The following is a 23,606-nucleotide window of genomic DNA, read 5'->3' on the forward strand; positions in this document are numbered from 1 at the left end:
TACAATGTTTGAGTATATTCTATCTGAAGGAAATAATATCATTTTCCTGAAAACAATGTTATTTTTATTAAAGATTCGATATGTTATAATTTTACAGGGAATATTAAAAATTAATAAGTTTCTTAATTCATTACTCATATGGTCGTTGTACAGGTATAAGAATATCGGTGAAATGTTCTCGGTTATTCTTACTTTCCAACTACCGCCAGGTCATTTTCAATGTGTGTGTTTTGTGTGTGTGTTTTTTTTAAATCTTAAATATAATTTATAATTAATGGATCAATAATTATTTATCACTTCCACATTGTTATCTATGCTAGTATAACATAGAAATTGGCATGTTTCGCAGTAAAGACAACTATATTATATGACGCAATATAAATACTATTATAGCTCTTACAATTTATATTAATCTTACAGCGGGATACATGTCCCGTTATCACAATATCGATAATAATAACGCAATTTAATTAAATTAAACAATTAATGAAATAAAATTACAAACTCGATATTATTACGTTCCATGTAAAAGAACCAAAGGATTATATAATTTATATCAAACAAAAGATGAAAATTACGTAAAAGACACAAACTTGCATTTTCGCGTTTAATAAATATTTATGATGTTAGATTGGACAGTTTGACGGGACATTTAACAAATATTTTATTATGTTTTATCTTAGGATAGAAAAACTCACATAAATATTTGTGACAGTGTCAGCCCTTTGTCATTCTCGTTTATTTATTTTACTTTATCTCGCATTTTCTTCGAAATTCCACGTTTGTATTTACGTACACCTTATACGCGGTATAGTTTCGCTTTTGAGAAATGCGAAACGAAGCATTGGGAGATCAACGACGTCTTTGAAAGTGGTGAGCGCCTGTCTTTGTTAACGTTGTCAAAAGGCTTCGAGAAACACGAATCTCCCAATTGATCCTCGTAATTGGCTCCCAACCTAACGTCACTTTAGCATGAAACATGTTTCTTCAAACGAACGTAACGCATCTATAGAGATTTCCCGAAAGTATATATAACTTACAACATACCTCAGATACGAAGATCATTTAACGTATCGATCGACGAATTACAATCACTATATTATCATTTTTTTATCAATTCCCTTCGCGAAGCAATCAACGAACATTTTGCTATCCGCTACAAACAACACGTAACACATTTGTAGGGCTGATTTCAGCGCTGATTTATTTTGTAGGTATATAAGCACATTTGCTATTTCTTTCTAACGAATCTCTATCACGAAAGGGAAATATTACTTGCGGCGCCTATCTAATGGTACAAGATTGCATAGAGAGATAATGTTTCTGTTCCATTGCCAACGTGAAGAGGGTTTAGCTTGATATCATACTTATCGTACAACTCATTTCGACTAAACGAGGACATTACTTATCTCATAAGAAGATTTGCTTCAGCCATTTTGCTGAAAGTAATAAATCATTCTCTGATTCAGGTACTTTTTTTACTGAAATGAAGAAGTGATTCGTATTTTATAGGAGAAATTAGCTTGTGAATAAAATTAGAGAAATTGTACAAAATCTTGCTGGAAAGAAGTCTGAAACTGTGATTCATGATTTGATCTTGAGTTTTACATATATCTTTATCATAATTTCATATAAATTTCAGCTTTTTCGCAATCTTAGAAAAATATTTTTTCCAATTTCTTCCAAACATTTACGATGCAGTAGATTAACAATTTTGTAAATTTTTTAAATTTGCACAAGTATTAAATCTTTGCGCTCCAACATTTAGATATACTGCGTTAATTAAAAACATTTAATTATTAATTTTATTATATATATGAACTATCTCCTTCTTTCTCTCTGCAGTCACAAAATATACTGTAGAGACTAAAAAAAGTTAAAACATATTAAAAAATAAATTATATAGTTCACATATTTCTACGAATACAATAAATATACTTTTATTGTGTTAAAAAATTGTATAAATAGAGAAAATATATATGATAATAAAATAAATGACATAAGGCATTAATTCAGAACTGAAAATAAAAGTACAAGAGAATAGAATGTTCGTGCAAGCAATCCGATGTCTTTCAATAATAAAAATGAATGTAATATAAAAAGAATTAATGCGTCAGGGAAATGGGAAAGGTCCGTTGAGATAAAAATTGTCCGCGACCGCGACAATTTATCGAACCCTGTTGTGGGCGGACACAAATAAATATATCCAGCTCCCGCGAGAAACTTTATGTGTTCGCGCGACTTACACAGCGATTTTTATACAAGAGACGATAAAGTTTTGCCACAAATGGAAGGCAACGATTAATCGCGGCAATTCTCCGTGTCGCGTAGTAATTGTTGCGATTTCTAAGAGTCTAAGAGTGGTTTATCGGACAGCCGGAGTGATTTAAGGAAGTTCTAATTTATTGCGGTGACGCAATTCATAGATTTTTATTTCGTAAAAATCCGTCGCTTCTGCGGTCTCTTGCAATCGATAAGGGTATCGAGCGCGTTGAACGTGCAATAAACGCAAGCGCGAGATTGAAAACGCGACAATTCGATTATTGCGCGTGTACTGCGCGCTTCTGAAATCAAGAACGGATGCTACTTTTTTTCATACTTGTTCTCGGACGGACGTTTGATATTTCGAATTTTAATAATGCGTCGAGATTTGAAAGCTTCGTTTTGCAAAATTTGATCAAATAGTCCGATTTATTATTGTCCAACAAGAGTTTTTAATTGAAATGTACATTAAACGTTTTCAGACGCAAAACCATTTTGAAAGAACACTTTCAAAAAGAGAGACGTGAAAACAAGCGATATTTTCCGTGATTGCGCTTTTAATGCTATTAAAGTCGTGTATATAAAAGATTAAGTCGACTTTATAAGAAATTTGTCAAATATAATATTTTAACATTTAATTATAAAAGAAAGTACAACATATATTTTAAAGTATTTATCAAATTTGTAGAAAACATGTAGGTATTAGCAAATTATGAAATGCATATTAAAGATGTATATGTAACATTGTTTTTGAATACATTTTTAAATTTACGATAATGTTAGCGATAGAGATAACAATTAATAATGAAAAGCATTGTTATGATAGTAACTGTAGAATCGCGTCGCAATTGTAACTGGAAAATTAATATTTTAATCATGATAAGGTTTCTCGTAAAAAGTTTTTTTGCATAAAAAGAGGCATAATTAGCGTTTTACGGAGAAATACTTTGATCTTTTATTATCTTTTAAGGGCAAAATGTAAATCATGAATGTAATTTGCATTTAACTTGAGCGAAAGAAGAAGTTGCATCGAGGAGATTTTTTAAATATTCAACTGCATTACTGTGAATCGCAAAGCAAGACTGTCCTTTGGGTGACACAAATTCTCCATCTCGCATTGCATTGTTAATTATGTTAATCACTGCGCTCGTTTTCACGGCGCTGCTTTCGAATAATTCCATAATAAAGTTGTCTATCCGGTTTGCGAGTCGGTAAAAACAGTATAGCAACTTTTATATTAATCCATATGTAATTAGTATTTAATTATTCTACGAGTATATAATTATATTCTACTTTTTGAGCTCTTAATCCTTTATTTTGATTTGTATGACAATTTAATTTATTATTTATAATTATCATCTCGTATATATGCAGTATATATTTTCTAGTTTATAATAAATAGGTATGCGCGAATTTGTAGATAATAATCAATGGCAATGAAACATTTTTTAGGATTAAAAAAATATATATTAAACATCGCCTTTTTAGATCAAATCTATTATTAAATATTATTTTGTGAAACAACATTTTACAATAATTAAAAAACATTTTTGCAAATTACAAATAAAAAATTATTATAAACTAGAGAACCGAGATAAATAAGTGGAAAATACGTTGTTAATATTACAAAAATATTGAAATTTTTTAAAGAAAGTATCTTAAAAAACGTCTGTTAAATCTCTAAGAACAAAATAGGTAACTGCTCGAATGCCATCTTGCGTTGCGCCACTATTCTACATTAGTACAGTCTAAACTATTTAAACATTTCGCTGCTGCTGTATTTTCTGAAGAAGCATGACGCCTTTGGACTTAACTGTTTATGACGTAGTTAAGTTAGTTGTGTTCTATTTCCTGTAGAAAATTATACTGCAGCTTGCGCTATGCATTGTAATAATCTTTGTCTGCAAATTTTAAGCAATTTAAACTCAGTTTAATAAGCACACGTCTATGTTTCAACTAGGCTGTGCTGTTAACAATTCATTTGGCGTACGATAATCTTAATTTGTCAATGACTGTTAATATTGACTAAAGCAAAATGTAAATAGAACGTTGTTAGTGCATATGAGATCAATATAATTATTAATATAATAATTAACAATATAAGTTTTTGAAATAGTCAATCAGAATGTGCAATAAACAAAAATACAAACTGATTATTTTCACAGCATAAATAGATATTAGAGCGCAGAATTGGAAATGGGAAAATATGAAAAAATTTGATAAATATATATTTTTCCATCATCGAAGGTAGTACGGGGATTATAGGATCATTTTATATTCTATAATATGATAATTTTATGTAAATTTTAAAACAATATTTAAAGTGACTTGTTGCGAAATGATGTACAAGCTTCTAATTTTGCTTTAATTAAAAATTTTTAATAAACAAGAAATAGTGTTTGTGTGAATAAAAATTCGCTATTCGTGTAATAAGTTTTATAATTTCTGATACAGTTATCTGGAAAATTGATAATTTTCTAATTGAAGATACATCTTATAAATATGGAAGTACGATGGCATTATACAAAATCACTAATAACAATAATTTGACGTTTTCACATACCTATCACAACATTTGTTTTTTATGTATATAATTGTGCGTATCGTCAATTCGACGGCAGTCGGACACGTTGCAATGTAACTAACAATAAGTAACATGCAAAATTGAAAAGAAACATGTTGGAAAAACATAACGACTCGCCAACTAATTTAAACAAATATTTGTTACATATCTGGTGTGTCGTATGCCCGGGACGTAAGCCGACGCTTGAAGACGCCCCGGGCGTTGTAAAGTTCGCAACGACGATGCAATTAAGACCGGTGGCAGTAGCGAGCAAATAAATTTCACCTCTCTTTGCTTGTCGCCATGTTGGCGGGCGGAGAACCGCGGAGGAAATACCTTCTTTCCATTCTTGCGGTACACGTGTTTAAAAGGAAGTTATAGTCCAGCGAGCTCTTTACACCGGATAGCAAAAGGTTCGTTGATTTCTTCGACGCTAGACATGGGTGACCTGGGTCACCGTGTGATTGGTCCCGGTGTGCCCATTGTTCTCCATCGGTTGATGCGGCACCGCCATCCATCTGCCGATTAATCGCCATCGATTGCAGAACAGCTGATTGAAGGTTGTGCGAAATTGTCGACTCATGGCGCAGTACAAGATGAAGTTGATGGCCGAGTTTATAAGTGTCAGAATGTCTATCACGTCGCCTGTCGAGAAAAGAAACAAACTTGATTAGTATAGGAAGTTTAAAATTGCCAAGAATGATTTAGCTTCAGGAACTTTTCCATCAACTCTTTGAACTTTTGAATAAATTTTTGAGAAGTTTGCCTCTGGAATTTGGTACATAAGTTTCTTGTTGATGAAAAAAAAGAAAAAAATTGTAAAAAAATTTTTAGCAATCAGAAAATTAAGATGCTCTTTTAATGATCTTCTGTCTTTAGTTGACCGACTAGTCAATTAAGTTTTACTTTGAGACTTAGCTATATATCATAGAGTCGCAAATTAAATATAAATACAGATTTGATGAAAATTCTTCAGAAAGTCTTTCTCTTTATCAAAAAGAAATATCTATGCATTAAACAATCGAAAGTGGATTAGGTTAAATTTCGAATTTTCTGGGATTTTTCTCTCGTTTTTATCCAAACGTCTATACTCTATATGCATTACATTTCGAAAGGCTCAAAGATGTGAATGGAAGTTTTCACGGGCTTTACTAAAATCCTTTCTGTAATCTTTTACATGAAGGGGCTCGCAGAAATGTATTTCTTTTCGTACGTATATTTCGACATTTCCTTATCTTTTTTCCGCGCGCCTTCTATCTTTATCTTCTCTTAATTTTAAAGAGATTATGTCTTTTTTTTCGAATACGCAATAATTCAGGTGCGTGACGTGAGTCAAAAAACAATCGGAGCTAGCGTCTTGATTTTGGTATGGGCGAGTGGGCCGGACATATGGCCTTTTCGCATGACGAGAGACGTCCGACATATAAGAATGTCCGACGTTCGACATAAATAAAACGATGTATTTTATAACACTTCATACACGAGAAAGCATGCGTTTGGGTGGATACATTCTCGACACGCTTCCGAGATTGAATGGAAGTCTCCACATACCATCTTGAATTCTTTTGCCGGAACGATGAAATATATAAATTTCGGAAATATCGTATCGCTTCTGTTAAATATAGTACCGTTATCGTAAAATATAAATCGTTAGGTATTTTGCACTATTTCAGTGAATTTAACATTTTAACTTTTAACCAGGTGATTTTTTTTTGGTTATAAAATTTTTAGTACAATTATACATGCTTCGCAAATTTTTATAATCTATGTTTATTATAATAATACCTGACATATTTTATCGTGAATGTCACATTCAAAAAATGTCATGATTATCCAAACACTCGTTAAATCTTAATCTCTAAGTTAATAGTTTTAGCGGTTTGGCTTAAAATATATGATTTAACATTATATCGTATTATGTGACCTTTCGCTTTTAAATATCAGAATTTAATTGACTTAATATTAAAATTGATCGGATAAGCCAAGAGAAATAATTGATTTTGATGTAGAGTTATTATAACTTTATATTATAATAAAGTTCTCTTATTGATAATATTTAATCAGATTTTAACTGAAATAATACGCTTTCTATAAGAGCATTTGTACGTTTTATATGATCTACTTATGTTTTTTTACTCGATTTATACGCATTGTAAATATTTGAACTTTTACATTTTAATTTATATACAAATATATATTGAAATTATCTTAATAAGGAAAGAATACTTATTTTGAATGGTTAATCTAGTTTTACTGTCATTTCTATAGAATTATTAAATTTATTTAATAGCAATAATATAATATATATATATATATATATATATATATATATATATATATAATCTCTTATTTTTTAAATTCTATATAATAGTAGTTGTATCGTTTTAAACTTATTTTTTTGTTTTTGAATTTATTCCTCGATTATGTTTTTGCATATATGTATTTTACCATTATAAAATTTAGGAAATAAATCTTTTCATCTGTTTGCAAAGTTTGCAAAATTTGCACAGAGAAATGATCTTGCTTCATATCTAACAATCTAATAATACACTTTACCATCTAATAAACAACTTAATAAAAGATAAAAATTATGTACATTATTCTAAAATTAAAAAAAAAAATTTTTTTTCTACATCCATGTGTCATTACGTTTTACATTCGTAAAATATATCAGTCTTGTCGGCTACCATAAAGTCAATAGTATCTACTGATGCAGATGCGATTTAATTTTTGCGACGACGCTGAAGTCACGTCTATCACATAATGCCGTTTGGGTTTTGTGTATATACGGTATACAACGGCCGTTGTATATATAACATTGCTCGACAAATCGACCATTTGTCTTTCTAAGCGAAAAAAATCTATTCGCGTTAGAACGACTTTCGCCGTGCTGTGCGGCAAGAATGCAAACACGTTGCTTCTCAATCTCTTTCGGCGCGCTATCGAACGATGTAATGTTTGTGTAAATTACCCTTTCGTCGCGGCAAACCCACATGCGTATTTCCATGCGCGACCGCAAGCTGCAAACAATCCCAGCGAATTGTGCGCCGTTTCCTCCAGATCCATGTTTAACGACGACGTTTTACGGTTGTCGGGAGGAAATAATAGGAAACTTTTGCGATACCGTACTTCGGATGGGGTGTGGACACCAAAGTACCGTGTTCGATATAAGATTACAAGATTACGCGAGTTTTTATGTGAAATTTTATCTTGGAAATATATCCTGCCCAACATATTTTATATACATATATATACGTATCTTAAAAATGAGATATAGTATACTAAATGTCATATATACATATTTTTTTTAGAATGCATAGGTTATATATATAGTTTAAAATTGAAGTATTAAAAAATGATGTTCTTATGTCATTTATGACAGATTCTTTGATCAAATTGGAAGCGGATCAAGAATAATACGATAAAAGTAGTACAATATGTAACACAATTAATATTCCTCTAAAATTGTGATTTATAACAATTTACTCTTCTCTCTTTCTTTCTCTCTTTTTTTGCTCTACGTTTAATTTTATGATTACAATGCCATAATCTAACCGTATTTGCTATTCCACATTATACACACGATTCCATGCACGCAACATCAGTGTTTATTTTACAAAAAGCCCTTGTTATCGCAGTATAACGAGAACCACAGGGGAATACGAATAATAGAAGCAAGTTTAATACGGGTGCACATCAAATAAGACCTCCTCACTTGCAATATCTGTATCCTTTGTCATTGTCCTGACCGTTCCATTTTGGTACCGCGTGATAAGTACCTACGGTGCATCTCAGTATCGAACGTTAAGTAAATACCCTGGAGGATTCTCATAGCAAGAGTCGGTAACATCCCTGTTGTTTTCAGAAGTGTGAAAATAGAAGAAAATAAGACGAAAGATATTCTCGTCGAGCATTCGCCAATATAGATATATCCTTGTTTGCGATCTCAACCTCAACGTAGTCTTTTATATCGAAATAGTCAAGTATTTGAAATCTCTTATCGTATATATATTTCGATGATAGATATTTAAATAATAAACATAGCGTGGCTTTTAAAGCACGACGGAAGCAAGACCAGAGTTTGTGATCTGTAAAAATAAACATTTATTTTTATGCCATGGATTACGTTCATTGCTTCGTTTATAAGTGGGGAACTCTGTATGCATTTTAACAATATCAGCACAAATCATGTAGATATATGCGTTTTTAAAAATAAAAATAAATAAAAGATTACAAGTGAATATTTTGAGATACATATTAGCGCAAAAAATTATTATTATTAAATTAGGAATTAATTTAATAAAACCTGTTTTTACTAGATGCTTTTCATTTAATTTGTAAAATGTGTTTTTACCCTGCGGTCTCGGAATAAATATTTCGCTTTCATTAAAATTATTTGCCTTATTATTATCTATAGAATTCAAACTTTCAATTAAAATTCATCAAAGAGGAACAATTTGATAAAAAATCAATTAATATTGCTAAACAGCAGCAGATTCATATCTTATATAATCGTTTCTAAGGTTATTCTGCAATATATCTTAATGAGATTCTATGACATTTTCCAGAATATGCTGTGTAGCTTTCGTCATTGTCGTATTATTCAATTTATCAATTTAATGGTACTGAGAAAAATGTTTTAATAATCGGCTGAAATAAGAAAAACGGCAACGATCCTATATTCTATGTATAATTAGATAGCTCCACGATATCTTAATGGAATTGCGTGCCACTTCCTAGGAAACTATCACGGTATGCCTCTATAGTATACTCCTCGTCTTCGTCAGAGTTCTGACATTCTTACCAGTTCATACGATTGTTCTTGTCCCTGTAGAGAGAAAGACAACGCGAGCGCGAGTCTTTTCCCTCCTACAATGAGATTCGGGAGACGCTCGGCAAACGCGTTTCAAGTGATCCTCAATCAGCGCGGTAGAATCGCAAGAACAAAGACCACGAACGGAATCCTTAGTAATGGTTCTGTACGCGATCTTCATCACGTTAAATCTATCAGGGCACTCTTTTTGTGATCGGAACGACCCTCTTCTGATTCCGTTCAGCCAAACTGGAAAGATAAATTGCTCATTCTCTCCCTCGTTCTTTCGTTTTTGTCAGCGCGTTTGGGTTTGGTTGCCTTCGTTTCAAGATCCAATTCCGATGTCTCGATAACCTTGCGAATGTAAAATGTCGAGCGTAAGGTCTGACACGTTTGTGCCTCATTATAGCTGGGTTCGCAAAGCCGTTTATTAAATCTTGCTATATTGTGCATTCGTACATTTCGCTTTGAATTTTCCGTCCTTTCACGAGCATAATCTTTAAGGCAAATGTGCGAAAAGTGCAAACTTCAGTAGCGGAGCTTTTCCGAGTCATTTCCTACTAGTTCGTGTGTATATGATAAGTTTTTACGAGATATTTTGCATAGCAAATTGTTTTCTTATTTATAATTTAATAATGACTATTTGTAATGAGAAATATCTCTATACAGGCAATTCAAATAATTTAGGAAAAATGTAAAAATGTAAAAATATTAAAAATATGTAAATTGGTAACTGTTTACAGAAATATTTTATAATATATGTTAAATACTTTATAGAAAAAGATCGTAATAGGCAACCCACGTTTTTAAAATTTTAAGGACTCAGCATATCAAAATTCCTTCCAAAAAACATAATTTTATAGAATGAACAAAATATTGTAAAATAGATTATAGCAATTAACCCACAATTTCTTAAGAGCTCAAGATCCTTTCCTTTCAGTATAGGTTAAAAATTTGCTGTTAAACTTAAAAAAAAAAAATGTGGATTGTCTGTTATCTCAATCTTATTATCATTATAGTATTATATGTGATATTACAATATTTTGTAGCTAAATATTAAATTTGATATTTTTCAATTTGAATTTTTTTTAATTTGGAAGTGGTTGAAAAAATTAGAATGTGTGTGTGTATGTGACTTTTAAGATATATATATATATATATATATAGTTATTATTAAATCATAAAAATTTTGAGAATAATATTTAATATTCAATATTTAACTGAAGTTTTTGACGATGTGCATACGAGGTTGATGGAAAAAAAAAAATATATATATATATATAGTTTAAAGATAATAGTTAATATAAAATATAGGTAATTGTAAGCGTACGAAGTAGAGAATTTATATCACTTTATGCATGTGCGTGGGCTTTCAGAACTCCTGTCGTTATTCGTTTCGCCTACACATGTTTTAACTATAATCTGCAACTTTTTTCTTTTTTTGAAAGAAGATATCAAAGTTTTGATTATAGAAATAATTTTGAAGTCGTGTTGTGAAAGCGATTGGTACATACTAAATTTATAAAAAATATATATAGTTTTTTCTTTAGAGTTAATTTTAAATAAATTTTATAAAATTTTGACTTAACGTTACTAAGATATTTAATATTTAAAAAGAAAAGAATAATAGGTAAAAAAAGTAAAATTAGTATTTTGACAAGTATTCTTAATGGATAGACACATTTTTATAGACAATACATATTTTAACGCTTTTATCGCTTAAGCCTACTTACGCGCGCAAATAATAAATTTTAAATATATTTTTTATGTCTTTACTTTAAACACAGGTGTTACATACAAAGGAATGTGTTTTTATGATTTTGGTTTCACGAGCGATTTAAACATTTGTTGAAAATCAATATGCTTTCAGCGACACAGAGTCTTGAGTATTAAATTTTTGATACAGTGACATCAAACTTTCATTAGGTACTTTTTTAAAAGTATTTGCTTTTTTAATTTTAATTAAAAATATTTGTTTTTAATTTTGTGTCAAAAATTTGTTTTATATACATATATACACTCATAATATTTGCAATAGAAAGTTATTAATAATTTTGAAGTAAAATTTTAAACGTAATTTTTGCAGGATTAGTTAACTATTTAGTTAATACAGCGATGTATTGTACATCGCTACATGCATTCATGTGTAGAGTTATATCATAAATGTCTCACGTTATATAACATATTTCATTTTTCTTATTTTTGTTTTATTAATGGTGACGTTATTAAATCTACATTTGCACCATTTTCCATTACAAAGCGTTTTTGTAATATAGCTTAACTTTTGGTACAGCAGAGATAACGTATATGTGTAAGCTAGTAGGCTCCATTTGGCGCATCAGCATTCTATGTAATCCGATTACGTTTATTTATTTTAAAAATAAATAAAAATGAATAAAATAAATATGGGAAGTTCTTTAAAATTACATTTTTGGATAAAAAGTACATCAACATATCAGGTATTTGATCGTTACATATCAAAACTTGATGCTCTATCTTATTAGATAGCTGATGTCAAGATTATTTGCCGGAAAACCCCACATTTCCTTGAAAACCAATCTAATTTAGTTTTGGCAACCTTCAGTTGTGGCAGTTGTCTCAAAGAGTCTGGAAATAGTTATATATATATATATATATATATATTTGCTAATAAATCTAAATAGATTAAATGGAAATAGAGAGCTAGGCTGAAAATAGAAGTTTGGCGATAAAAGTTTGCCAGCTATATGCTCGCATTTTCTGTAATAGAATTTATCGTTATGTGATTACATTACGATGTGATTTATTGTCAGTGCTCCCGTACAAAACGCGTCGTATATAATAAAGTTAAGCCCTTTTACGTTTTGTCGTTTCTTCTCAACAACGGTAACATCAATCTTTTATTTACTTGTTTTCCACAAAGTTTCGAGATCTTGTATAGAATTTAACAAGACATGTACCATTACCTATACAACGTACCACTTTGATTAATCTTACGTTGCTTATCGTCTGCAAAACTCCAAGAACGAATTCACGGAATCTTCTTGAGCGAGAAGTTCTCTTAATTAACTTCTGCCATGAACAGCTTCATTAATTGAAATTGTGCATTGCATAATGTGAATTTGTCTCAAAATTGTTTCGCTAGATAAGTGAATGGATGGTTCATGTTTCTGTTTGTATCATCACATTGAGTACAATCTTGTGTAAAATTGGTAAATCAGATTAATCTTGCTTAAGTTTATAATCGTTAATAAAACATAGTGTTTTCTTTGTAAGCTCAATTACCCACATTTGCATTCAAAATATCGTTACAAATCACATTACTAATAATAAAATTGTCTATGTCTGAAAAGAATATGATCAATTAATCTCATAATAACCTTATTATATATATTTAATAAGAATTATTCGCCAGTGATGAAATAATAATTTGGTATAGTTGAACGGCCTGGCCTGACTGGCAAGTTTTATTAGTATATCACAACGACGTTTCGACCACTAATTTGGGTCCTTTTCAAGTTATTTTAACAATGCTAGAATACGAGAATGAAAGAATATATAAGAAATTTAAAAAACAACATTACTCGTTGAACGGATTTACGATAATAACGATAAATAGGACTTACATGGATCATTGTGCGTCAATTATATAAAATTCGTGGCGGGTCGGAAAAATACGACGGTCTCATGTGAAGGCCGAAAAACTAATGATACATTATCGCATAATACAGTAAACATAGAAGGACAACTTAAAGTAATACATTATCGCAAAATACAGTAAACATAGAAGGAGAACTTAAAGTGAAGAAATTATTCGATCATAGACCAATGGTAGGTTTTCAGTGTCTTTCTGTGAGTTGATTGCCCCTTTATGTTTTTTAATAAATAGCATTTCAGAAATTTCACGTTTTTTTAAATTTTGTTCTTTGTGTAAGATTGTAACATCCTGCCATTTGAAATTATGGTCGCAATCTGTTCTATGTTTACTGACGACCGAATGTTGGTTGGGGGGTTTTTTGATGTCTGCGCGATGCTCTTTTATACGCGTTTCTAAATGTCGCTTCGTTTGTCCGATATAGCATGCATTGCAATTAGAACAATCGAGTTTATAGACGACATCAGTGCATCTCCCGATCTCCACAATCTATCCTTCCCTTTCCTGATTAGTGTATCCATTTTCTTAGGGACCGTATACAAAGTGTTCAATTTATTATATATTATAAATTATTTTAGGCTAATTTATGTTTTATTATAATTATTTGTTATAAATTATTTTATACTATTTCTTTTTTTCTGATAAAAGACAAAAGATCAAGTAATGTAACAAGATGTCAGAAGAAAAAGAGAAACAGGATACATATAAAATAAATTCAATTGTTCCACGCCTATTACATATTAATGGTTCTAAACGTACGTGACGTATGAATATAAATATTTATGAGAACATATTTATATTTTCATACATGCAGCTATGAAAGCGATTGCGTCATGTAGCCGACCGCCAACATGACTGGCCCGTAATTTTGTCAGTCGTTTATTATTGACGAATATAGGAGAAGGAATAGCGTTATTATTCATGGAGCCATACTCTCTCTTTTGTGTCCATCCTTCATACTACGTCGTACTCGTTATTTCCAGTAGCGTGCTGAGATAATGCGCGACGTGATGTCGCGTTTATGTCACTCAGAGTTATTGTGGAATCAGTAACTTCCTCGTTAGCGTCTAACTTTTCTGCTGATGGTATCACGCCGCGCCAAATTATGCACTTTTCGTATGCTCATTATCGAGATCGCAGATCTATTCATCATCTATTTACGTCTACCATATTTGGTAATCGGCTATACCCCTTATTAAAATAATATTTAAAAAATAAAAATAGAAAACAAAGAAAATAATAAGATAATTTACTATCTTTTTATTTCTATGAAATCTTCCTACAAGATGACTCACGTAATACTTTTTGGTCGATCCAACGACAAAATTTAGACGGATATTCTAACATTGTAAAAAGTAGAAAATTTACATTTTTGAATTAAAATTTTATCTCTCTCTCTCTGAATCATAGGATCAAATTATAAGTTCCATATTCAGAAATTGTTATTCTCATGTTTTTTCATGAGACTTTGTTGGATGACATCGGAGACACATCAGATGGTCTGGAAAAATTTCAATTATAAGTTCGTTATTTTGCACAAATTTTCATATATATCTTTCTCGCTTTTTAATCTTGCATTATTAATTATCTAACTTTTGATCAAACGTGCGTAATTTTAATTTAAACAAGTTGCACAAGAAAGACGATATACATTATCCGTCGCTACTTAGCATTTAGCATAACAGGATCGTTGGTAAAGCCGCTCCTGTTTGTTGTTGCGAGCGCAGTAGCATTTGTTGTTTTTAAAGGACGCACTTTGTTGACGCAATGTACAGTCAGGGAAGTTGAAGAACTTGCGCTCTGTCGTCATCAGTGGCGAGACGCGAACAGTCCGTTAATGTTGTGCTAATAGGAATATTATTCAATATACGAACTACGTATTCAAACACTACATCATAATATGCTTCACGCGCCCGGTACCATGTGGCCGGTTGTTATAAGTACGAGAAAGTTAACAGTAGCAAATACCATATAATTGCAGCAACGGAAATTATGTTACGAGTTACTATCGCGTACGTCATAATGTCACACAAATGAAATTTATTGGGTGACTTTACAGACGTCATGTATAAATGTCAAAAGTTGGCTCTAAAGGAAATTTTTATTTGTACTTTCTACTTGTCGCTATATATCGGCTATACATGTCGAATAAGTGAAGTAAATGAAACCTACTGTTTTATATATATAGAATCTCATTTTTTCTGCATTAACATCATTATCATCATTCATTCTGCATTAACGACGCAAATTCTCCGTCGTTCGTGGAAACAATTTTCTCGACAAATAGCTTATTTATATCAAGTCTGCTTTTTTTAATGTCTCTTATCAGAATAATTTTTTTATTTCTATATAAGACCGAGATATCAAGTCTTTCTGAGAATTTTCAGCAGTGGGATAATATATGCGAATAATCGTACGTACGTAGCGCAAATTTTCTTTGCTTGCCAAACGCATCCGCTATCGATATACGCGCACGTACAGAGACACTTCCACAAGAAAAGTCTCATAAAAATTACTCATTTGAAATTCGAAATTGTGTAATACTTACGTGATGTGAAATTTTTATGTCAACTTCCCTCATATCTCATATTGATGTACGAATTGAAATTTGAATATACGTAGGAATCTGATGCCGTATGTATCAACGGCGAAAGAAAATGTATTCCATTTGCTAATGAACTGGCAAGTAGAATATATTTTCGCTCACTAGATAGTGAACTCACATTCGAGCAGACCACCGTGCAATTAGTTTCAATAAGCTTACTTGCACCGCTTCCAGGTACAAAAGTTTAATTTGATTGTTTTATGGAAATGGTTAGAGGGGAGACCGGGGCTCGTTGGCACAAGAGGTAAGTTGGCAATGCGTTCCGTTTATGTATTTATAGCGAAAAAAACAATGGAAAAGTTATCACAAAATATTTCTCATATGACATAGGTACTTTTCACAAAGTTTTATTTTAATCAGACAAGTATTACAATAGAAAAAGAGAAAAGTCTGATTCAAGAGGTGACAAGTAAATTTTCGAGCGTTTCAAAATATATCGTATTAATGTTTTTCAGCTTGAGAAGTAAATCAAAGTGACGTATCATTAGTTAAAAGAAAAGTTTCTGTTACTATACGACATGTTATTTTGACTAACAATAGTAATTTATTGTAATAAAACGACTGAAATAAAACGTATGTAGGGATGGGGTATGTTGGCTCATATCGAGACACGCTTAGCTTGACTTGTTGTTGCCGTGCGCGTGAGACCTGTTTGAGCACGTGATTTACTATCTACAATGGTGATAGAAGCTAAATATATATTTATATTAATATTTTTATGATGAAGAAAGCTACATCTAAAATAGTTCACAATTATTTTTCTGCAACAACGTTTTGATATTCGATCATTACAAAATAACTTTAAAAGATATACAATCTTTATCAAGTAATATTATACGTATGTGTTACCCGTTTTGTGTTTCTATTACGTATTCATTAATTTAACGTGGACTTTTGTCGCATAGCCAACTTACCCTTACTATCGGGGAACGTTGGCCACAATGCAGCATGTTCATATTTCATTTATTACAAAGAAACTATACGGTATACAGGAGCGTTCCTAGCATGAAAATGTAAAGAAAGGTTCTCTCTATCATATTAGTACTGTTTAATCATGATAATTAGTTGTATAAAAACTCAAATGCCGAAATTGTAAAAACGGTGCCAACGAGCCCCGGTCTCCTCTACATATAACTTTCGATCCTTTATATAAAGATAATAAAAGGAAAGCAGACAGGGGTGTTAATTTAACTATTTGTTCTCTTTTTTTTTCCTGAAACATAGAGAACCTTAATGAGTTTAAATGAGATGAGTACCTAATATTTAACTCGTAACCAATCGCAAATCAGTAATTGTTGGTGAAGATATAAAAACAAATTACGGAAGAAAAAAACGTTTAAAAGGATCTAAAAGTCTTTTATTACTCTGACATCTTATTAATATCTTTGTAATATCCGTGTAATCTTCGGCACAAAGAGAAAAATATGTATTTTCCATGATACCCCGCGGTTAAATCGATGAGTGAATAGCGGTGGTGTACCTATGTATCGACGTATCGTGCACATAGGTACACGATGCTTATTGACCTTTGCTTTCGCTATACAAGATTACATTTGGCATGATTACAATATTGATGAAAATACACGTGTTAATTAGAATACGCCAATCGAAGATAGAGAACGCAAACGAGACTCCACTACTAGTTGCCCATCAAAAATTGGCAAATCTAACGGAAAATGTATAAAATCGCCTGTCGTTCGCAGGATTCACAATCGTGAGATACGTTCGCAACTCTTTTTGATATTTAAATATTTGTAATCCGAAATGTGTTACATTTTCCAATTTTTTTATCTTAAATATGTATCTTAAATATTTAAAATTTTGGATAGTTAAAAATTTAAAATTCTAGTTGTAATTTATATTTAAGACCATTGTAGATTCTAAAATATGATTCTTTCTAAGATATGAACTTTTCAACGAAATTATTTGGGTGCTTTTTAATGTAGGATGACACGGTCGTGTAATAACAATAATATTTTTTATATAAACAATTATGATAGATCAGATTGACAGATTCACAAATGATAAAGTTATGGTCAAATATTTCTTTGATATAATTAGTGAAAATCCATATTTTTATCTATTTTATCTATTTTATCTATACGTCTCGTCCGATGTGATTTGCGTTCTACCGCAGATCCTCAATTTATTTTTTGCTAACGGGAAAATAAGGGAAAGTCTGCGATTTTCAAGATATTCATGAACCGCGCAAGGCTTTAAATCATAACGAAAGTATCACTTTTATACATATTATATACTTTATAACTTATTTTACGAAAATATTCAAATTATCTTACAAAAGTATTCGCTCTCGATAATTGGATCGCGAAGTTAAAAGGAATGAGATGAGAAAATGAGTTACCCTCAGATACTGCAGTTTTCTTTGGGATATTAAAGAAATGTTTTTCTTCTATTTATTAAAATAATTGATGGATTGATTTGATGTACGATAACATATCAGCAAAGAATCCGAACTTTGAAAAGGTTCAGACATAGAGAATTTCATATAATATTTGCAAAATGTCGACATTTAGCAGTCAGTATTTGGTCCTTTTTCTGATTCAATATTCCGACGGAGCAAAAAGATCTTATTATGTCGCATTTGGATTCTATAGCGGAGAAGATTTGTTACACACGGCATTATGCGCGACACTCTTCCCGCTTTCGGTATAATTTTACGATATGACTATGTATATGATAAAAGAGAGAGATATTGATTTCTTTTATGTGATTGTCGTGATTGTGTAGTGTTTTTGCTACGAAAGGAACGAAATCAACATTAGTATATATTAGAGAGCATTTCTGTTCTATTATCTTTTTATATAAAATAAGAGATGATATATTCCAATAATTTTTAGCGTAGTAAATTTAATAAAGTGCGAATACACACTTGTAGTCTAGTGACGATAATTTCAAAACACATTATTGTAAGCCAATTTTATATGAAAATGATAAAATATGAAGTTTGATGAAATATCACGTCGTTATAAAGTACCGTAAAAGTACAGATTTTGATAATAAGTTATAATTGACATAATATATTAATATACTGCTTTTAAAAGTATTTGCTATGCTTTCAACCACTCGTAACATTCTCGTAATAATTTCAGAGCGACGTATAATATATGATGATGTAAAATGCAGATTAAACGTGACGACGATGAAAATGCCGGTGACGTAAAGTAAACATATTTAATGTTCGTGAAATGCATAATTTGATCCGCGTAACACTGTTTCCGCTTCAATTTTATATTTCACGCATGAGACATTGTAATATCAAGTACGTCAATTATTAACCATATGATCTTTCGCCAGAGTGACCATTATATATAATTTATATAAACAGCACTTTTATGTTTCTTTTTTTTTTTAATAGAAAATCGCTTTTCTATAAAATTTCTTATTATTAGTTAATCAACAATTCCGATAATATAAACTTAATGTTGCATTAATTTGCAGTAAATTTGAAATCTTATAACAAGTCTTGGACTCGTTATATTATCTTGGCAATTTTTAAAATATTATACCAATTAGGGGACGAACATTAATGACTTATCGTTCTGCGCGTGAAATATTGCCTCAACAGTTACTTATCCGACGGAGATCGCACTTATTAAAACTTTTTTATACAAACTATCGGACTGTCATATTTCACGCTATGACGCTTTTTTACTCCGGAAGAACTTTTACGATAGAAGTTTTATATGCTTTATCGTAAATGTCGAGTGCAGTAGCATGTTCTTCTATTTACGGTGCTCTCACAAACAGTCTTATAGACAAATTCATGAAATTCACAGCAAATACTCGAGATTCGTACGAGTCTCGTGGCTTGAATTTAAATCGCCTTTTTTGTTCCTGAATCGTATGGACTCAATTTTCATCAGCTCGAATGTCTGCCATAGTAATTTTCCCTCTAGTTTGCGGCTTTATATCAATTTTTATCAAATTCAAAACACATCTTCTTTATGACATACTTTTGGAAATACATTATTTCGGTGAATAATGCCGGTTAATGATTCCGCGCGTGAATTACATTAGCAATCATTTTACGTGGAAATGATACCGTAAAGCAATATAAAAAAGATATGTAATGTATTAATAACCGATAGCACAAAAATATTGTTTATTATTTAGTCGCATTAAAATAATTTTCACTTTTTTATTGCTACACCATATAAAAACTTTTATTAAAATTGAGAATGGAAATAAAACTTTATCTACAATTCTACAACATACACGACACGTATAAAATGAATAATAAACAGTGTCATCGTTATTATACAGAGTTTAATTATTGCACATTCGTCATTGTCACAACAGCAGCGATCAAATATTAATCTGTTGAATTACAATTGAATTTATTAATTAAATCTCAGCCCTCGCGATATGTACATACAACAAATATATAACAAGTGTGACATATTCCTATATACGACAATGCACGAATTATCCACTGCTTTCGTGTTTTTCGAGCATTTAAATCATAAAATTGATTAAACGAGTAAACGAAGAAGTACGCTTCTTATGTATTGTACAAAAATTTAACTGTTGAATATAGGCACTCGATTGCACATAACAATCGGGCTAGAAACAAAATTTAGAAAGATTTTAGAATACATCCTAGCTATTTTCTGAGATGATAATATTATATTAAATAATGCGAAATATAATAATATAATATTATATATTTATTTCTGGCCAATGTTGATACATTCTTGACTTACCCAACATCATGTAGCACGTGTTGAAGAAACTCGGACCCAATATAACGCTGAGCAATCCTAAAATGCCCTGCGGCATTTCCGTGACGAGGAATAACAGGAGCACCGCCAACAACATCATTGTAGTCCTGTCAGTCTGTCTCTCTTTATCGTTGCCCTTTCTTCTCTTCTTGGGTTTCTCGCAAGCGTTCCCTTTGCCATTGCCCATTTTGATCGCGGTGTTCTTTGTAGTGAGTTTCTTCCGCCGCTGTTTTGCCTCCAGTAACACCTTAACCAGCTTGATACTCAATCCCGTCAAAGCCACACACGGTATTAGCTTGATCACCACACTGTAGATCCAGACGTTGATGTCCTTGAGAACATTGCTTATCGGAGACTCGGCGAGTTTCACGAAATACAGCGTGGTGTTAGTGCCTTCGGGATACGCGACCGTGCTGTTGACCGTCTGCTCGAGTTTTGTTATATTTATGCTCATCCCTTTTTCGTCCAACACTTCCACTTGCGGCCTCACTTCGGTGTTGATGTAAAGCGGTATGCAAAGTATCGGGGAGGACACATAAGCGAAGGCGATCATCAGAAAAGTGCGTTTGTTGCTGCACCACTCGCGATTTCTCTGTGGATGTGCCACCGCGATGTATCTCCAGACCGCCAGAGTCACCGTCAAGAAGATCGAGGTCGTGTGACATACTTGGGTGAAGTTCGAGTGGAACAGCACGAAGATGGTCCAGCCGTAAGTGAAGGTATCTCTGCGGGATCGTTGATAGAGGTACATGTGGATCGCGTAGGGAATGTACTCGATCATCACAAGGAGATCAGCCACGGCGAGACCGGTGAGAATCATGTTAGTGGGCGATTGCATCTCGCGACGCGTCAGCACGGCGATATTGAGCACATTGGCGATTGAGCCGAATATGCATACCAATAGACTAGCCCAACCGTGCACCTGAGTATACCAATCGTGGAAGGATTCCAAACACTTGCCGCACGTATATCCCGTGGGTTCCGGCGTAAAGTTCAGACTGACATTCATCTTCGCGAAATGAAGTGGTCCTGCGAACGAGTAAAGTACACTTCCACTGTGGATATACGGAAAGATCAATAAACTCTTCTTTTTTCCACGCGCTTTCGAGTTTTAATTTCCCTCGGCTGAATCATTGCCATCTGTGACAATAGTTCTCTTACTGGTTTTTTTTTTTTTTTTTTTTTTTTATGAAGAACGTTACACAAATGAAGTAACGTAATCGGAATTAAAATTTCCGACAAAGTAATAGCAATTTATCGTAATCACTATCATAAAATTACATTAATAATTTGCATTTATATCACGTTGCAGCTGTCGGTGATGACGACTTACACGTATTTCAATACTGCCAATCGAATTAAGATTATAGTTATAAATACGTTACTTGGAAGTTATCACTGTCAGATTAACGAAGACAATTATCACACACAGGTTACGGTTATTATATTACAATAATTGTTCCTTATTTAGCAATGCTAATTATTAGCAATTCTAAACATTAGGGAAACATTATAAACCGGTATTGGCATGTTTCACAGCAAACGGGAAAACGTTTTCGTCATTTCGATGTCACTTCGGGGAGATGTGATCGGAACAATCGAATCAATCCGTCGCCTACTTATATCACATTTTTGATTCACTTTAAAATTTCGGTTGACTAAGTTTGATGAGAAGGCGAGAATCACTGTTCATTGGCGCGACATCGAGAGAATGTGATAATTTTTCTACGTTCTTCGAACTGGAAATCGCGCGATAACTTTGAGACAATATGTACTCGTACACGCGCGCAGAGATGAAGGAAAGGATAAAGTCACCACGCGATTAAGGATCCTGTCCTTCGATTTAACTCGAATGATCATAGTCGATAACGTTTTGGACAAACTTTTACGCTATATCGAAGGCAACACGAAACGCTGAAATGTAATAGTAATAAAACTTTTTCGTCATTATCATTGTTATCGTGTGACAATTTAACGTTTCCAAGTGGAGAGTCTAGTATGAGTGCAGTCACCTCAACTTTTATATTTCCACATTTTGGAGTTTGTTTTAGCGCTTAAAAGATACAAATCGATTCCGCGCACCAACAATATCAAGCTTTTATATGACACATATCAAGCTTGTCTCTCTTTTTTACAACGATAAAGGTTAACATATTTCTTATCAGAGATTTAAATTATTCAAGTGTCTGACGTCAATATCAAGTAGCATTTTTTTAATTAGTAGACAGGATTACGATTAAAGAGGATGATGATTAATTAATTTTTTTTTTTAATCGGTTGCGTTTCCAGTGCGGAGTCCAGTTTTCCGCGATGATTCGAGGAATCGCGACTTTTCGAGCAAATTGAATTTTTGTGTCGCGTGCAGGACACACAGCGTCATGTGACACGTACGACCGGTGACACGTGTGAGAAGGACGCTTCAGTTATTAATCGTGGCTGCCGCACCCTGGTGTAGTGCGAATGATTCTCGAGTGCCATAGGGACTCACATTTCTACGCACAGCGTAATAACCGTTCGAGCACGAAACGAGCATTATCGTCAATCCGGACGAAGAGATGCACAAACATTCCGCTTTCAATTTTCCACTTCCCCCAGTTCCCTCGCCGCTTGCGGATCGAATTACCGCTCCCACTCAACCGATCACTATAGGCGAGCTTTTGATCGCGGAAATGCCACCAGCTAAAATTACTTCGAGCGCTAATTTGAGATCGCTCGTTTTATCGCGCTTGTCGCTCTTTATAACAGTTTATCTTAATTCTTCGTGATACTTATCACATTCGCACCGATCGTTACGCGATTTTTTTCGCTTTACTAGCGATTCTATCGCGAACAACACAGCTGTTTTACGTTAGGCTGGAATGCGAGAGGAGCGTCGCGCGGTTCCGCATCTGCGTGGTAAGTTGACGTCCGGACGTCGAATGAAGCGAAAGGCGTCGCGACGCCTCGGTACATTGGGGTAGCTTTTGCGCCTGCGTCCATTTCTCCAT

At 32.6% G+C, this 23,606-nt stretch overlaps 1 protein-coding gene and 1 long non-coding RNA gene across 3 annotated transcripts in view; one reads left to right on the forward strand and one right to left on the reverse strand.

The window, feature by feature from the left end:
* Positions 1–23,606, forward strand: part of LOC143907282 (uncharacterized) — a 175,068-nt gene that overhangs the window by 9,727 nt on the left and 141,735 nt on the right. The gene's annotated exons all lie outside the window — the stretch shown is intronic.
* Positions 210–23,547, reverse strand: LOC143907279 (G-protein coupled receptor dmsr-1). Of its 2 annotated transcripts, none has more exons than XM_077423956.1 (2): positions 20,602–23,546; positions 210–5,470 (listed from the first exon to the last, which is right to left on the reverse strand). In XM_077423956.1, the coding sequence occupies exons 1-2, from the start codon at positions 21,626–21,628 to the stop codon at positions 5,259–5,261; spliced, it is 1,239 nt and encodes a 412-aa protein (XP_077280082.1). In that variant the 5' UTR covers positions 21,629–23,546; the 3' UTR covers positions 210–5,258. The 2 variants fall into 2 exon arrangements, with proteins under 2 accessions (XP_077280082.1, XP_077280083.1); XM_077423957.1 differs by lacking the exon at positions 210–5,470 and adding an exon at positions 14,630–15,117 and having other exon boundaries at positions 20,602–23,547.

The sequence above is a fragment of the Temnothorax americanus genome, unplaced genomic scaffold (genome assembly GCF_048541705.1).
Source record: "Temnothorax americanus isolate GAGA-0224 unplaced genomic scaffold, ASM4854170v1 Scaffold8, whole genome shotgun sequence".
Lineage (NCBI taxonomy): Eukaryota > Metazoa > Arthropoda > Insecta > Hymenoptera > Formicidae > Temnothorax > Temnothorax americanus.

Coding starts and splice junctions, on each gene's coding strand:
- LOC143907279 (XM_077423956.1), bottom strand. CDS start 21,628: ATGAATGTCAGTCTGAACTTTACGCCGGAACCCACGGGATATACGTGC. Junction 5,471..20,601: donor CACGTGCTACATGATGTTGG/GTAAGTCAAGAA, acceptor TTTTCTCGACAG/GCGACGTGATAGACATTCTG.